The sequence below is a fragment of the Dermochelys coriacea genome, chromosome 6 (assembly GCF_009764565.3).
Source record: "Dermochelys coriacea isolate rDerCor1 chromosome 6, rDerCor1.pri.v4, whole genome shotgun sequence".
Lineage (NCBI taxonomy): Eukaryota > Metazoa > Chordata > Testudines > Dermochelyidae > Dermochelys > Dermochelys coriacea.
Genome location: NC_050073.1, coordinates 24,938,727 through 24,957,269, shown reverse-complemented (window position 1 = coordinate 24,957,269; position 18,543 = coordinate 24,938,727). Strand labels below are relative to the sequence as shown.

The window sequence follows — 18,543 nt, the reverse complement described above, 5'->3', positions numbered from 1 at the left end:
AACTGATCTTCTAAAGTGAAATTCATCAGGCCTGTAATTTATTATTATTATTCCAATAGAAACATATTAAAAATCACTCATCTTGGGCTGAGATCAAGAGTTAGTCATAGTACTTAGTCCCTTTACTCAATGAAATACAGTAGATACTCTGAGGCATTTCAGAGTTAATCATCTGACATGTACAAATTAGGAGCCTGATCCTACACTCCTTATTCAGGCAAAACCTCCACTGACGTCAATGAGAGTTTTGTCTGAATAAAGAGTTCAGGACTGAGCCCTGCGGGTTTAGGTTCTGACTCAGCTCCAGCTACTCCAGTTGACATTTCTCATAGGAAACATGATGTATTCCAGATATCATACATGTAGTACAAGCTGTTATTATGGAAATGATCTGAAGAATTTCCAGTAAATTGGTTATACAATCCCATTTTTACAGCAAAAAAGAGTATTTTTTAGAATTTAGAGAAAAGTTTTGGAGCCAGGTCTTTGAAAGTCACCAGAGAATTCCCTTGAATAGTGTAGTCTTTACCCACACAAAATCTATTGCTTAAATGATCTCAGAAGAATCTGAAGGTTCACAGTGATCAACTCTCTGAAGTTGCACTGGATAGGATAATATCCCCAGGAGTCACACTTACTTCCAGAAACTTGGCTCTACAGAGTGACCTAGTGGAAGAAACTCAGATCTGGCCAGTCTTGAATCAAAACCAATATAAGCCACTTTCAGGCAAACAGGTGTTCTGAAAAATGGCTCTCTATCACACTCGCTTAAGAATATGAGTAGCTGTATGAACCATCACTTTTTTGGAGAGATCAAAGTGAATTTCTTTTTCCTTTATTCAGCCTTTCTATGATAAACTAGTGATGTTTTCACATTTGAAGACATCAAGGGGATATGAAGAGATACTGGTCTGATACTTAGACCTTTCCCGAACACAGGAACTTTGGAATATCTCTAGTGCTAGCTTACAGATGCTTTAAAATATTTGCTATGCAAGTCTCCTTCACATCTTCAAAAATGTCCATTTTTTATAGCTTACCAGGAAATGAGTCTGAAGTTTTAGATTAGTTATCATGGGATAATGAATACCTGAGGACTTTCAAATCAATAATGAACTTCTCCATTATCCATTTCAGGCTTAAGCAATTTAAAATATAGCTTCCACTAACATAATACTTGCATGCTACTGGAAATTGGGGATTACATCCTTTCTTAGCACACATATCTCTTCTAATATGACCCAATGTCTACATACACTTTCAGTAAAACAATCAAAGACTATTATATTGGACTGTGACACTATCCCAAGCTGCATTTAAAATACATAGGATTGTAACTATGTTGTGTGTCTCCCTGACAGAAACACAAATACACAGTACATAGAAAAAATATTGTACATGCAACATGCATGCTTCAAGCTTATATTTCTGAGACTGTTGAAATGTGAAGACTCATTGTTGAGAAAGTCTTTTTTACTCTTAGAGCTTAGCACTGCTAATTGGTACATGGAGGGTAATATTACGAGGTATCTTGTAAATGCAATGACTGCCTTACACACCTGACTCCAAAGATATGATGGCCATTTTTCAAGGGGGGAAATCATATCCTGCACCCATCTGAAATCATCCTTTTTTAAATTCCTTGACACTAGCATTACATTGAAAGCTCATTAAAAAACCTATATTAATTATTAAACATTTATAACATACCAGTGGATTGCTTGATGCAGATGATATTTTGCCAACATGAGAGGTGTTTCTTAAACCCTAAACAATAATACCTTCATTACTGCACATCTACTAACCGTACTTATGATCAATCAAATCAATTCATGCCACATCTATGAACAGTTCCTAGCCAATAATTTTTGACAGGTAATTTGACTCCTTCAGCACCAGCAAGCACCTGGCAGAACTTGCAATTAAATGGCCAAGGTGAAGAAACTTATTGATGCTGAAAAGATTTAGAAACCTATTTGTATAACATTAGGAAAAGATGTTTATGAGACCAGAATAATAAATCTCTGATTACTTCAACTTTGGCTGGTCTAACAACAGGGTCTCGTATATAAAATCAGATAGATTTATTCAGTTGACTGGGAGTAACCTAGTCAGTTAATGTTTTCGGAGGATGAGATATGAGGAAGGAAACCAGCTACTTCTTTGGGAACATCAAATGTTTGTGTTTAGCCCAAATAATATAAACTAAGCAATTTAAGAAGGAAACAGGCACAACAGGCCAGATTCTGAACTCAGCTGGACCAAACCCAAGGTCCAGGTGTTCCACTATCATGTCTCTGATAGTGTTTAGTATCAGATATGTAGGAGGAAAGTATAAAAACCCCCACAATAGGCAGAATGGGATAATCTACCAGACTTTAGTAATTGAACTATATAGTTAGGCTAGATTCTGAGGTGAAACCCCACTGAAGACAAAACAATGGATATAATGCATATAATAGAGAAAGACTGGCTCAATATTAATATTTTATTGATTAAGAGCTAAAATCTTCTCTCAGACCTACCTGTTATTGAGTTTGATGGCAATTGGTGGGGGCTTAGAACTTTTGGAGATTAGGTCACTTATTTAGCTGCCTAATGTGGATTAGAAACCACCCAGGGCCTTCACCCCCAGAATATTAATTGGGTTACAACAGGCCATAAAAATGTATAAATGGCTCCTGAGCCCAAAAAGGAACCACTGATTTAGAGAACATATAGAAAACCAATCTTCCATAAAAAGATATAGTAGTTGTTCTAATTCCAGAGAAGCTTAAGTGTTCTTGAAATGTGATTATAAACTATGTTTATGGAGTCCCCTCGTTAATCAGACTGTTTATAACAAAACAAAGATTCACAATTCACTCTTCTAAAACTATCCTTTAAATAGAAATAATCTGCACATTTTCACAAAGAACTAAGAAATCATTTTAATCCAGTGCCCTTCCCCTGTTCAGCTGCAATACAACAAAGTCATTATTATTCCAAACGATCCTGCAGAAAACCACAGCACACAATGCAATGAATTCATGCAGAAAAACTACCCCAAAGGGTCCCAGCTGAACTGTTTGAAACTAGTATAAAATATCTGCAGAAAGATCTTTTATTACAAAGATTTGAGTATGTGCCTGATGTTATAGTCCTTAGTAAAGCAAAATACTTGTATGATGAAGTCACAGAAATAATTTTCCCTGAATAATGGGATTTAACATATTAATTTTTTGTAATATTCAGTATAGAGCCTCTTTTGAAATAAACCTAATGAGTTTGTAATAAGGGACAATCAGAGTATTTCCCCAGAAAACTAACTACTAAAAGGACAAACCATTCAGATTTGTAGTAAGAATGTCTAGTCTTGTTCCCATCAAAGGACTACTATTGGTGTTCACTTAAGAGTTCAAAAAGTTTCTGAGCATGTGACTTCAACCTAGTGTTCTCTGTCCACTACTTTCCCTGAGTAAAACAATTCAGGGTCATATTTAAACCATATTAGCTGAATACTAATATTTTGCTTTATAGATACTTTATATCTCATTCAACTACAAAATAACCTACTTTTTGTGTTTCTGTAGTGAAATAGGTCACCATTTCTTTGTATTTAAAATATGATGGGCTATAGGTAATAATGGTCAAGCACAAAAGATGCTATTAACTAATGCATTCTGCAAACGATATTTGGATGCAGAAGATCTGGATCATTATGCAGAGCAAACACACAAAGTATATTCTCCACCTGCAATTTAGACACATCACTAATGAGAATGATGTATATTCAATGAGAGGAGAATATAATTAAATTTTACCTTTGGGCTTGATAAGTAGGTCTTTTCATTTTTCTGAGAGCTAATGGGTCCAAAAGTAGATCTTCCTCTGTAATTTTTTGCTTCCCAGCCATTCAAGGACTCTGTAGGGCCAGAAGAATGGTAACTTTGGTTTCCCATTCTTTCTTCTAAGAGGGTGGGTGGTAGACAGAGAGATCCAATGGGTTGACTGGGTAAGGAGGCAGTGGGAGGAGGTGGGGGAGTATGCATCCCAGTGGATGATGATAAAGTCACCCATGAAGCTGCAGAAGGTGAAGGGGCTGGACCTCTTGAAGATGGGACATTTGGTGAAGAAAGTGGATGAGCTGCTGATATTGCAGAAGTTGTGTGAGGTTGTGGAGGGAGAGGTGCTATGCGTTTTGTAGGCTTGTCAACTTCATCCAGGTTAATATCATCAAGGTCTGTGGTGTGAAGCTGCAGACCACCTGCAAACCTCCGCATTGATGTAGCAGAAGGAGAAGCAGAAGTATGTCCACTTGTCAGCTAGTGTAATGACAACAGAAACCTGCCTTAACTTTGTACTTGCCTATAATGGACCTGAACAAACTAAAAGTAAGTAACAGGACACCACAAGCTATAATTAACTCAGTACTGTAAGGTCTTGGGTTCCTATTAAAAAAACACATACACAACTTTTTCCTGGAGCCTTTTTGTGTACAATGAGAACTTATCCCAGTTTAAAAAAAAATTGAATAGAAATACTGTACATAATTGCTGTGCAAATAAAAAGAGCAGACACAAAAAGCAAAACAAACAGGAAAAAAATGCTCATTGCAAAAGTGGCTGATGCAAAAGGAGGGCACTTTACAGGCAGCTCCTGAAATCTAGAGTCATTTAAAAGGATTTCCAGACCAGATTAAAAAAAAAAGCCATGAATCTGGAGTAAAGGTTGTCAATACATATCAATAAGGGAAACAACCGTAATCAGCACTAAAGTTTAAACGACAAATTAGAGTGCTAGGGAATTCAGAGTTAAAATACCCCAGCCAACCTAATTCCACCCTAGAGTCTCGAGTATCTGATAAGCAGCTCTGGGAATACATCCACCTGGATTTTGTATGTGATGGTGGTGGTGGTGGTGGTGCATGTCCTGGTGGGTGGAAGCTGTATGCATGATGGTGGCGCACATATGTGGGAGGAGGGGAAGTGCTTGATTTAGTCTCCATGAGTTTGGTGTTGTCCAAGCAAATCTAAGCTTAGATAATGCTGAGTAGCCCATGCAGAGCTTGAGTCCTTGCTGGGCTTAAGAACTCCACAGGAGTCAATACAGGAACTAGCTGTTCTGCAGAAGTGAATACATTAATCCAGATTTGGGGCAGTGGAGAAGGGATTCTATAGGTATGTGGTCTAAATGTTTCCAGTAGTCATTTGTCATGGATCATGTTAAAATGTTTGTGAAAGTTCACTTAATCAGTGTTCACTTATCCACTATTTTGTCCACTCCCTGGAGGAACAATTAAAGAGGCATAAATTACCCCTAGAGAAATCAAGATATTTATCCTAGTCTTATTTGATTTTACTTCTTCAGGTGGATTACTGCTCTGTCCATAATGATAGTCTCAACTAACTCTCTCAGTACCATAGATTTCAGAGTAGCAGCCGTGTTAGTCTGTATTCGCAAAAAGAAAAGGAGTACCGGTGGCACCTTAACAAATTTATTAGAGCATAAGCTTTTCATGATGCATCCGATGAAGTGAGCTGTAGCTCACGAAAGCTTATGCTCTAATAAATTTGTTAGTCTCTAAGGTGCCACCGGTACTCCTTTTCTTTTTGCGAGTACCATAGAGTGACTCCACCATCTAAGAATGGCTATCGCATTGGCTGCTCTCCAACCCTTGGGAACTGCTGCTTGTTTTAAGGATATAGTACAATTAATAACAAATAATAATACATAATGGCTGTTAGCTTAGACAGGTTAATTCCTCACACCCAACCTGTTTTCTTGATTTATATCAGTTTAATCTCCTCAAATAGTTTTACGGTAATAAAAGTAATTACTGGCAGCCTAAATACAGTAATGTGCTAGTAAACAGTTCCGAGCAGCAGAGCTCTGAAAATATGTCCAGGAGTTTGGCCCTAGTATCATGCCCCCTTCATTTCACCACTGAAGGGGACTGCAATCCACCAGATTGCAGCTAGTGAGTGAAGAAGGTGTGGGGAATTTCTCAGAAACATATCCCTCTCCTCAAGAGATTCTTCCATTGGAGAGCCATATGGCTTTGGGCACTGGGCCAGGAGGAACAAAGGACCAGATGCTCTCTGCCGACTCTAGAATTATTCAAATGGGAGATCGCCATGGGTCCCCTTTGCAGCTGTTATTGTTCATTCCCAAGGGAAGTCATCAGAAAGCTGTGTTCCTCCTGAAGCAACTGTGCTGGGAGGGAAGCCAGAACAGCGGGATGGTGGGAAAACCTCTCTGTGGGTGTGGAATTATAAGGCCATAAACCTTTCTCTGTGTGCCCCCTCTCCTCAAACTACTCCCCTTTAAATGGAAGATTTGAATAAAAGTTTATTAAGTGACTCTTGTAGACTTCTCTCAGCTTTTGTCCCCTTCCCTTACATATTTTTAAGTGAGGCTATGATTTCGCCCTTTGTTATCCCTAGCTCTCCACGGTACTAGGTTGCATTCAAGATCCTGAATATCAACGATTCCATCCTCAGAGCGTTCTTGCCTTACAGTCCTTGGTGGTAAAGTCCTCATAGCCTCGAGTTTTAATATGGCTAGCAAAAGCCATTCTAGCCAATCTAGCAGGGTCAGCTAACAGGATACAGAACTGTCAAGTGGTCACGTTGCTTTTCAGTGGATGTCATGCGGTCACATTTATCAATGACAATGCATTTCCCAAAGAAATAGCACCCTGAAAATTGTGCAGATGTCAAATGCTAAATACTGTCTATGTCAATCTTAAAGGCTGAAATGGGAAAGAACGGGACAGGTTCTTCTCACTGACACCCTGCAAAACCTCCCTGCCAGTCTATGAAAGTAATTTAGATATCACAGTGGAGGGATAAGCAAGAACTTTCTTTTACCTCAGGAGAATCATTCTCCACAGAGGAGATTTGTTCTAACCGTGTCTGACAAAGTCTTTCCACCCAGTGCTGAACCTTTTCTGATTCCTCCAGATCTTCTCGCTCTGTCTCAGATACCTTAGTCATATCACCATGGTATAAAAAAAGATTAATGGGTTTACACCACACACAAGATTAGAAGATACAAAATGTATTTGACTTTAAAACACTTTCTGCAAAAAACAATTATGCTCTTGTGAGTCACTTTCTGTTTCACTGCCTTCCATTAGGCCTGTCCTTGAAAACCCCTAAATATCTCATGTGAGAGTACTGTAGTCTTTAAACTGATAGAACTACCCATCTGAGGAAGAACTGCTCTTGTGAATAAGAAAGCTCAGGATAGGGTTCTCTGTCATCCTTTAGCAACAGAATATTTTGCTATCCTGTGTTTTTAAAGTATTTAACACATTGGAATAAACTCCCTGCTAACCTATCTCTACTGAAACCAACAGCATTATACTAGCAGATAATTTGGCCCACTGTCTTTTTGACATAGAAAGATTTAATAAACTTTCTACAAAATACCAACAAACCCACACCATATTCTACTTTACCCCCATTTCCTTTTATTCCAGTTTGCTATAATTTCTCTTATCTATTTTAAGTGCACGCCTTGTTTGAAAAGATCTCAGTCCTCCCTTTAAATTTACATCCAAGATAGTACTACGCTTTGTTACCTCAATTTAAACATTTTCTTCATTTGCTCAGGTCGTATTGCTTCTGATTTTTAATAGTTCTTTATTTTCTATGTTTGTCTTGCACTGAATTCCTGCTTTTCATTTTTACAGATATTCAGATTTTTATTACCAAAAAAGCAAGCTAAGGAAAAAAGTGGGCACTGATCTCAACATAAGCTTATTATTCTTTACCTGTTGCCAAGTATACTGAACAAGATCTGTAATTTGTTATTTTAAATAACCCATGAGATACCACTATCTGCAGACAAGGCAAGGGCCCACCTCAGCAAGGTACTTGAAGTACTATAAGGTACCTTTTAAGTCAATGAGATTACACATGTTTTCAGTTAGATACATGCTCAAATACCTTGCTGAACTGGGTCGCAGACACCCCTGAGCACCAGAGTTTTGCCTGCAGAAAGAAAGCAGGATAAAATAGGAGGAAATAATAAAATCATAAAGAAATATAGTCCAACACTTATCACAACATACCTCTTGTACAAGCCGGTTAATTTTCAGCTGTTTTTCTTTTTCCAACATCCCTTCTTTTTCTTTGGCAAGTTTTTGCTCAAATTCCAGTTCCTTTTTACACTTTTTCTGTTCACGCAGACTGTCACTCTTCAACTTCTTTCTCTCTTTCCCTTTCTGGGAGGTTTTTTTATTTCACAAAATAGTAGTGTGTGTACTTTACAACGGCTTAGAACACTGCAAAACTCGGAGCTCGATTGAGCCTTTAGATACATGAAAACCAGTCTTGGAAAATTAGCCACTTTCTGTATGTGTGCATAAGTGCGGTGGCTGTTTTTAAAACAATTCTAAAAACCAGTCCCCATCATATTGGGTGAAATTCATTCTTATTCAGAAGGCAAACAGAAGGCCAATGCGTCACTTATGGATCATGCAACATTGGTATATACTTTTTTTCTCTAGTAAGAGTTATGATATTCATAAATAGTTTACCATAATGTTGTCATTTCTCACCCTTCTGTTTGTCATTAATTGCATGATGGCTTTCACATAAGTGCTCATGTATTAACATGTAGGACTGAACCCTTCCTTTTAACCTATAAAAAGCCTTCGTTGCGTCACACATCCAAAACACCGCATACCATGCATTAGGAAAGACAGTGCCAACCATTGCAAAGAAAAGGCTTAGATCAGTGCGGTGTACTAAGGAGGTGGTGTGTCTGGATCTTAGGGATGGTAGATGGGCATTCATGGCAGCTACTGGATTAAATGTTCTCACATGCACTGGCTATTTAAAGATGTGCTAACACTGCTCAAAGCAATCATAAGAGTTACATGTCTGATCATTTTGGGGGCGGAGGGGGAGGGGCTTTAAAACAGTGCAACTAAAGGCCCTTGAAACTTCTGAATAGAGACTTTGAAGTCCATGCTTTTGTTGTTAGAGAAAGAAAACCTGCTCTCCTGATTACAGTGGCCATCAGTTGGGTTCCCTGAGGCCAACTAGTAGTGCAGGAGGATAGCCTCCACCCTCCAGTTTCCCCATGCCCAAAGCTGCACAGTGAAGAGGAGCTGGCTGGTTTCTTAAAGACTGCCAGGTGCAGTGAGAGGCTGTTCTCCAGGCTTGGTTGTTGGAGGAGACACAGCACAGGGAAGAAGCATGAGCTGTTCCTCTTTTCAGCCAATAGCTCTTTGCTGTGGCTTGGGGAACCCAAGGCACAGTGACAATCATGCTACAATATTCTCTGCATAACAGGATTAATTTATCAGCTCTGCAGTACTGGAGTGACATGTAGCAGCTCACACCCCTAATCTAGGCAATAACCATTGGGAGGATTTAAAAAAATAGACAGGCATTCTTCTTGCTGGTAAAAAAAGACCTGCCCTGATGTGGAAGCGATTAGAACTTTCCACTGCTGCGATCAGTGAGGTTGTATGGTATTTGCTTCACAAGTAATTTGGCTATTGTTGCAAAGATTAACCCTAACAGGCACAATGACTATGTTGTGAAAATGATTTAGTCGCATCAAACACCTAATTTCTAATGCCTGTGTTTTAGCCATGAGGTTTAGTTTGTATTACAAATATTTTCATGTTTTGTTTAGAGCTAGTTACTCTTTACACCATTCACTGGGGACATTACTTCATTCTTTACAAAGAATGGTAAATATAGCATGGCTCATATGATAGATGTTAACATTTTATAGCTGGAGATGAAGACTCACACTGAGCTCTCTGTACCATACTAGTGCTAAAGAATAGCAATATGTTCCCATTAATCTTAGCTGAATGCACTACCATAGCTCAAGTCAAACTCTACAGAGCCTGAGACATCCCTTCCATAGATCATATTTAATGGTTTCAGAATTCACTGTTTGCAATTTGCTCTGTACTAAAAATATCTTTAATAGGAATTGAACTTCTTTTACAAACATTGGTTTGTTGTTTTTGTGTGGGCTGAAACATTTTAAAAAAACACACAAAATAAAAATAGTTTAGATTAAAAATACATTTTTTCAAGATTTTAGTCTATAGCGTGCGTAGATTTCAATAGTGGGTAGATTAGCCCTTTAATATTTTCCAAGTGCTTTGAGAACTTCTAAACATATAGAGGTGCAAAGCATATAATCATACAGAATAATTTGGACAGTAAAACCAATTTGCACTTTTACAGCACACCTTATGTTTTTCTGCCATATAACCTTCTGAATTGATGTTGGCTAGAATATGAGATACAGTTCTGAGTCCACATGGTGGTCAGCACTGACATGTCAATGTTAACCAACAGCACAAAGTGATATCTGAGATGTTACAGACATTTCCTATCCTATGCATACTGAAATAATTGTGGCTTATGGTAAAAGATGACCTTTTAAATGGTGACTATGGTAGATATAGCTGAAAAGTCCAGGCTGTGATCCTGATTTACTTGCACACCCAAAACTCTAAATGAATTGATGTAGAAGCAATGCAGGATCTGGCTCTGGCTCTAAGATGGTTCCACCTTTAAGTCCCTAATTGGTTTTGATCATCAACCTGGTAGTAATACAATGTTCATAATAGTGTCAAAAGATACCGAGAAGGAAAAGAAGGAGAATGTACCAACAGGACTAGAATATTATCTGAAACACTACTGCATGCTTTAGAGAGGATACTTATAACATACTACCGTGTTTAGCAAATTTTAAAAGTATGTTTTGATTTTTTCTTCCATTATGAGTCAAATTCATTTCTGTTTAAAGCTCTATTCACCACGTAAGCTCCCACTTACTGGTAAATTTCCAAAGGCACAAATGGATCTAGGCACTCGATTCCCATTTATTTTTTGCCTCTGAAAATCTTCCTTTTAAGCACTATTTTAAAGGCTTGTGGGGAACATAAGATTTGCAAAGGGGAGCACCCCATTTGTCCAGTCTTCCAATGTGTTGAGCACCTCTTGAAAGGTATGTCTAGGTATCAATTCCCATTGCAATCAGTGGGAGTTGAGAGCACTCCGTACTTCAAAGATCAGCCCCCTAGCTGCATTCCAAAGAAACTTGCTTGCACATGCACATGTTAAAGGAGGAAGCATTTGAATATACTGAATCCATATGAAGTAAGACAGTCGGTCACGTATTGCCACACTTAGAAATAAATGTACATGGCTGTACAATTTATTTAAAAAAAAATACAGAGGAGAGAAAGGAGTAATTTCAAATGCAAAACCCACAGCAAATTTTCATTTATATCTCCACACACTTTGTACCTTGCGAATTGTGGGAAATTTCCCTTCATATCGATAAAACCACCCAAAAGCTATAAAAAAAGCAAAGGAAAAATATTTGATGGAGAAAAGTCCAGAACTGGTTTAGATCAACCCATGCCCATATGTAACAGGTTAAAAGCTATTTGAAGGCAAAATAATAATGGTATTAAATGTCTGGAGCATTGTATTGTATTAAATGATGGTGTTAAATGACAGTTCCTTTATCAGATTTGATCAAAAAGCAGCATCTTACCTTATTGATACACTTTTTATGTGAAACGAAACTGATGCAACAGTCAGCATCTATACAAAACCTGACAGTGATTCTCTTTATTGTTAGATGCACATTATCATGCCTATTGCTTTATATTAATTGTAACAATTTGGTTAGCAATAACATATAGAATGAAATCAAGTAAATGATTCAAAAACATCCAAGCTTGTGCACAACATTTAGGGAAACAACAAAACCTTTCATTCCCCATATGAAATATTTTTGTTCTGGGGGAAAGAAAAAGATTTTCTTAAAGCCAAGTTCATAAAGTTTAAAACCATACTGTTGGGTAACACACTGGACATTCAGTAACTCTATTATTATATATAAATCTGCTGATGATCCAAAGCTTAATTAATAGCATCCACTTTTTTATATTTACTGACAGCGTTTGTATTCATTTCAGGTGTCTCTAGAGCACAATAGCAGCGATACACATTCTGAGCTCTGTAATTTTGCTAGCGTTTACCATCCAATGGACTGTGGGTCCTGCCCTAGCAATTGAAAAGAGCAAGAATAGAAAGTGTTCACTCCAGTGTCAAGACTGACTGTCAGTAGGAAACGAAATATAGGAAGAATCTGAATCAGGATAGGAAGCCAAGGCTGAAGAGCAAACCTGTTTGTTCTGCTTCGTGATGACTCCATCCATGTCATCTGCTGCAAGTTGGTCATGCGCAACTCCCTTTAAATCTACTAAAGAAACAAAGGAGGAAGGAAATGAGGAGATAGAAGTGATAGGGTAACTGAGGTTTCCACAAGGTAAAAAGGGAACCGCACTGAGATCTGTAATATCATGAAAAAAAACAAGGTATAATCAATTCCTGGTTTACCCTGAAGAAAGTAAGGTCTTCATACAGCCAGCATGGCCTGCAATGCACTGTAGCTAGGCTGGGTGAGGAACCTGGTGGCTACTCTGAAGTTTGACCATCAACAGTTATCTGGGGTCTAACTTCAGAGAGAAATGCCACCTCTTTCCCTTATACTATGAGTAGCCCCTAGATTGTGGCCCCTCTGCGAGAGGCACTGCACAAACACAGTAAGAACAAATCCCTGTGCTAAAGAGCTTCCAATGCAAATAGACAAGAGAAATGAACAGTGGGAGAAAGAAAATATCATCACCTTCATTTTATGATTGGGGAACTGTGGCACAGAAAGTTTAAGCAACTTGCCCAAGATCATGTAGGAATACTGGGGCAGAGTCAGGAATTGAACAAAGATCACCTGAGCTCTAGCCTAGGGTCTTATCAGAACTACTTTCCTACTTCCTGTTGTGCATAACAGTGCTTCAAAGCATCTAGTTTAACCAACAGTTCCTGATTTAACCTTTTATCTAGAAGTTAAGCTTCAAGCCATCCTAATTAACTGTTAAAAGCTCAGTCCAGCAGCCAGGCTTACAGTTAATGGGCACTTCTATGAAAAGTTAGAGCGTACAAACAGCACCTTCTTACTGAACAGATCTGCTCCCTGTGATAAATCCTACTGAGGCAAAATGCCCTCTGACTTCAAGGGAGTTTTGTCTTAGTAAGGACTACAAAATTTGCACAAATTATTTTTTGGGGAGGGAAAAGGAGGAGTGAGGAATAAGAGAGGGGGAAAGGATGGAATGGGAGCAGAAAAGCTGAGGGTGGGGGCCTGGGAGAAGGACACCACAGTGTGAATGGATTAGACAACTGAAAAGTGAAGAACACATGTGTCTAAGCCTTATGGAATCCACGGTAGGAGATGTGTTTGTCTCCTTCTAGTGTCGGATCCACATAAGATATTAATGTACTTGCTATATGTGCCAGAAAAAGCTCTTAGGCCCCAAATCAGTACACACTTATGAGCATGCATAAATGTAACCATGTGAATGATCCCACTGAGAACTGACTAAGTAGATCTGCTCACATGCTTAAAGGTAAGCCAATTCTTAAGTGCTTTGCTTTATCAGAGCCTTACCACAGAAAAGCCTGAGCTCAATCCTCCTTTTTCAGTCTCATTTTTCATGCCACTTGCAAAATCATCAGAATGCCCACTGCAAACAGTCAGCATAGCAGTCAAAACCCTGAGTTCCAAAAGTCATTCTTCACATGAAAAATGAAAATGTAAGTCATGCTTTCTATAAAACTCAGAACAGGTTTCAGTAAAGTATAAAAACTGAAGGGAACAATTTGCTAAGAACAGATTTTTTTACAACTATTGGAGAAATTAAATGATCCCTGAGATTCTATCTGTATTTCATGAAGTTGAAAATTTCAAACTGATCTGTACTTGGTTTGTCAAGCAGTGTAGGAATATTGTAGATTTTTTAAAAAAGATCTGCTTGCTCAGAGGTTTATTGCTGCCCTTAAAAGGTGTTTACAGTGTAATTTACAAGCTTGTACAGGAGACTGGGGCATTTTTCAGAGTTTTGTTATAATTTCTAAAGAAATAAATATTTGCTAGAGCCTGTCCTGCATATTTGCACAAGTGTGTCACAGTAGCCACCAGATCCCTTTATTTATTTAGGGGACAAATGTTTAAACAGGGGACATGATGAGTGTGCCCCCAAGAATGATCATTCATTAAACACAAGAAGACCCATATTTGCACATGCAATACAGTAATAACAATAAATAATAGCACTAATACCTAGCTCATATATAGTGCTCTTCATCTCAAAACACTTTACAGAAGGAGATCGTTATATCCATTTAAAGATGAGGAAACTGAGGCACAGAGCTGCAATGACTAGTCTAAGATCACCCCAGCTGGCCAGTGGCAGAGCTGGGAATAGATGCCCAGTCCAGTGTTCTACCCATTACCCCACATTGTCTCGCCATAGTAATCATCGTTAGCCCATTTGCATGCACAAATAACTATCAACATGCAAGTGTGAGCTTTTGCAGGTTCAGTGAAGGCACATGCATTTTTGAAGTGTCCTAGTGTGTCACTGAGTTTTCAGGACTCTCAGGCTTTAGTTGACATGGCTGGTATTTCTCTTTTACTTCTGCAATTCACTCCATTTTGGTTTCCGTAGGACACTAAAGACCCACATTCTTAATTACATTGAAATGCATTAAGTAACAGCAGAGGAGTGAGCTGTTAAATATAATGTAATTAGCGACCAGATCATCCATCCTTGTGATGAGATGTCAACTCCACACTAGCCCCGAGTGCGTTACTGTGAGTCAGGAGGGGCCCATTAACCTTATATGCTCCATCTGGCAGATGAAGCCCAGCTGGGAGGAGGAATTCCAAGGGGAATATAAAGCCAGGAAGTGAGCATGGGAAAGGGTCTATAGTCATTCCCTAGAGGGAAAGGGAATTGGCCAGGGACAAGGAGGAGATCAAGTCTTGGGCTCCTGCCCTGGACTTGCGAGTCTTACAAGTGGCCTAGAGGGATGAAGCAGCTATAGGGCGTGATGGAAGCTCTGGTGGTAAACCAAGAGAGAGGTGTGGCAGGAAGGAGTCCAGGGAAAAAGCAACAGGTCATATTGGGCAGACTGAGGTTGCTAGTCACAGGGTCCATGGGCTGGAATTTGGAGTAATGAGTGGGCTCAGGTTCCCCTACCAGCCACTGGGAAAGTGGCATTGGAGGATAGACTTGGAATAGAAGACTGCCTAAGACAGCATGTGGACAGTTAGTCCAGTGAGACTTTTTTTTATTGAAAGGAGGGAGACCATATAGTGACCTGGCCAGAGGGCCAACTCGAAGAGGAAGCACCCAAGTCTCAGAGAGAGATGGGCCAGGGCATGCGCAACTGATGGAAGAGGCACAGATGGTATGAAAGCTAATTCCCAGACACAAGGATGTGCACTTGTGGAGAGCCAACCCCTTCACAATCCCATGTGGAAAACAGCAGGAGGAGAATTTATGCTTGGAAATCTCATGAAGATTTCCCTTACAACATTCCCATAAGGCGAATGGCGCTTATCTCCTCCTGCAGAAAAGGGTCCAGGATCCATCCTCAAACAGATCCCTAGGAATCTGCAAGGATTGGGGACCATGCATCACCTTTGGTACTTGGTGGCGTTCCTTATGCAGAAAAGATAATGCAGCTCCAGGTAAGGTCGACAAGGGTGGACTGGAGGTAGGGGTGGAAAGAATATGCATTCCTTTGGTCCTGCCCTGGCTCACTCAGTCTCCTCCCTCTCCCAGTCCCCTAGCACAAAGCTCATATGCCTGGAGGGGGCTCTGCCAGGTCTGGGCAGAGAGGGATGAGGGTGCTGTTGGTGAGTTGGCATTCCCTTTCTATGCAGGTCAAGATGGAAACTATCTGTGAATCACCTGGAAGCACTCTGCAGACTGGTGTTAAAGAAGTTTTGAGGGATAGCCTTAACATATCACTGGCATGAACCTGTCGTCTCATATTATTATTGCCACTCTTTGTAGGAGTCCTTATCTGTCCTCTCCAGTTAGCCACATAGAAATCCTCGCCTAGATATAAAATGTGCAATATAATCCACGTGGAAGAATTGGTAGTTACCAGGGATGTCATGCACATTAATGGCACCAAGTTATCATCCCATACATGTACAACCAACTTGTGTGACCTTTCAGTTTGGAGGTAAATTCTTGGGAGGTTTGCACCACTGAAGCTGAACAAAGCTCTATAACTAATTCAGTGCTCTATGTACAATGGTAGGCAGTATGCCCTTTCCCAGGACTCTGCAAATGGTGCTATGCTGGGCTGGGAACCATGTCAGAGTCAGCATACAGGTCAGGAGGCAAGCAGCCTCACATGGGCCTGGATGGGGTCAAGGTGTTCATTTATTATCTTCCTACCAGGCATCACCTGAAGGTGCTGGAAAATGGATAATCACTCTCTCAGAGATAAGTAGCAGGAAGGAGTTTACAGGACACCAGGCAGCCATCCCCACATCCTCCAAAGACTTACAAAGTAAGGAGTCTGGGGTCCTAGTTGAGGGAGAGGGGAAGGGTTGGCAGTGGTTTACATAAACCAGATACTTCATGTGGACTTGGACCACGGTGATCCACATGTCTCTGTTGGTAAAGCTCAGATGAGCTGAAATCTGCATGTTGCCCTCAGCCCTAGAGGTAGCTCAGTCCCTCTTTACCAAAAGCAGGAAGTTCTATATAGATTTCTCCTTTAAAAATAAAGCAAACACCCTCCCCTTTTCTCCCAATAATAAAGCCAGAGCACCAAGCCACTGTGTCTCCAGCTGTAAGTACAGCATTATTTCTCTGCATCCTATCCCTCCATCTTTCAAGATCTCTCCCAAGTCAAAGATGCCAAATAGGGAAATGAAACCAAGACACCCGTGGCATTTTTCTGATTATCTACTGAATACAGACAGCTCAACACTCATTTAAAGTAAGAGATCAGAAAAACTTTGAAATGGGACCCAAGTAGCAAAATACCAGTAAATTCTGTAATCCATTATGCACTGACATTTTATGCAAAGAGATTAAAATAAGACTATGAATGCAACATATTTCCATATCTCTCTCACACACACACACACGGTATATAAGAATTTTGGGTAGATTTTCAAATGGGAGCTGAGCTTTTTTAGGCACCTAAATGAAGTAGCTAGACTTTCAAAAGTGTTCAGAGTGAGCACACAGCAACTCTGATTGAGAACAGCTCAATGAAATCTTGCTTTTAGTGCACATGAAATGCGCAATTTGACTTCTCTGGAGACTGAGACTCTCTGAATAGAAACAGGCTGGACAACAGTAAAATACACCTAGAGGGCTCATCATCATGGTAGGAAGTTCAGTCTCCATGTCAACACATTTTTTGGCTGAGACTGTGAATACGGCTGACAGTTAGTGTGGCAGTGAGTTTTTGTGACAGATGTCTAAGTAGGAACTGGATGGAGACAACTAAACTCATCTCTCATAGACCTCCAAACAGCCATCAGGTGTTGCGTTTTAGTCATGGCTGACATGGGTTAGATTTGAGCTGGTGAAAACACGCCATATCCATGACTATTGCCAAGTCATAATATTGTTCCTCAAACACAACTGTTTCCCCCACTGACTAGGATGGAACCAGTCAGTCACTTACTTCTGTGTTTAGGAGTAGGGGCTGGATGGACGTCTGCAGTTACAGTTTTTACAGGCTTAGGTGGCTCTTTAGGCCTCCAATCTTCTTCCCATTCCTTTTTAAATTTCTCTTCCTCTGCTGTTATCCTAAATAAATATAGAAGAAAAGTATTACTTGAAATTCTCATTTAAAAATATAACTTTGTAGACTACAAATTATTTATTTTTCTTAATTTGAAATACAAAACCATTTCCTTCCAACTCAGCTAAAAACCCAAAATTTTAAACATATAGAAATGGCTGCTATTTTACTTCTGGTCCAACTAATGCATTTAGCTGAACAGAAAACACACTGAAATAATAAGCAAACACTTCTTGTTTGTTTTCTAATGATAATATATTCTTTATTGTGTTTCAATACTAATGAGATACGGAGGTAACTCATGCAAAATGAAAGTCACTGCCTTTATACAAGCATGACAGACCCATATATAAACTGGTCGAATTGCACACTAGGGTAAGGTTTGGAGAAACCAATTCTGAGCACCTTGTAGAATCAATGATTTTTAAGACCCGAAGGGATTATTATGATCATCTCGTCTGCCTGTCCGAATAAACCAGAACAGGGAACTTACCTCACCCAATAATTTCTACATCAAGGCCGTAACTTCTGTCTGAGCTATAGCATATCTTTTAGAAAGACAACCTGTCGTGACTTAAAAACAGACTTTAAAAAAAAAAGTGACAGAGATTCCATTACATCCCTAGGTAGGTTATTCCAATGTTTACCTGTCCTCACTGTTAAAAATGAGTGCCTTATTTCTACATGATTTATTTCCATTTAAATTATTGCTTCTTGGAATAGCTAGTCCTAGAGCACACAAAAAAAGTAGCTGTACCCGGACCCGAGTTAGCTCAAGAAATAACTATAGCTGAGATAACTAAACAGTGACACCATTGTATAATTAAATTCAACATGTCTGGAGAAGGACTTCCACCAAAAACGAAAACTGTGACAC

The 18,543-nt window shown here is 39.4% G+C and overlaps 1 protein-coding gene across 9 annotated transcripts in view; it reads right to left on the bottom strand.

Annotated features, from left to right (window-relative positions):
• The window catches only part of USH1C (USH1 protein network component harmonin), a 126,833-nt gene that overhangs the window by 54,679 nt on the left and 53,611 nt on the right, over positions 1 to 18,543 (bottom strand). For 4 of the 9 annotated variants that reach the window (XM_043517603.1, XM_043517600.1, XM_038405414.2 and 1 more), the window contains exons 14-15: positions 17,547 to 17,671; positions 12,167 to 12,243 (exon numbers count right to left, since the gene is read on the bottom strand). In XM_043517603.1, coding sequence (XP_043373538.1) covers positions 12,167 to 12,243; positions 17,547 to 17,671 — 202 coding nt within the window. Of the gene's footprint in view, positions 1 to 11,580; positions 12,045 to 12,166; positions 12,244 to 17,546; positions 17,672 to 18,543 lie in introns of those variants that run through there. The other 5 variants (XM_043517601.1, XM_038405416.2, XM_043517604.1 and 2 more) reach the window with 4 other exon arrangements.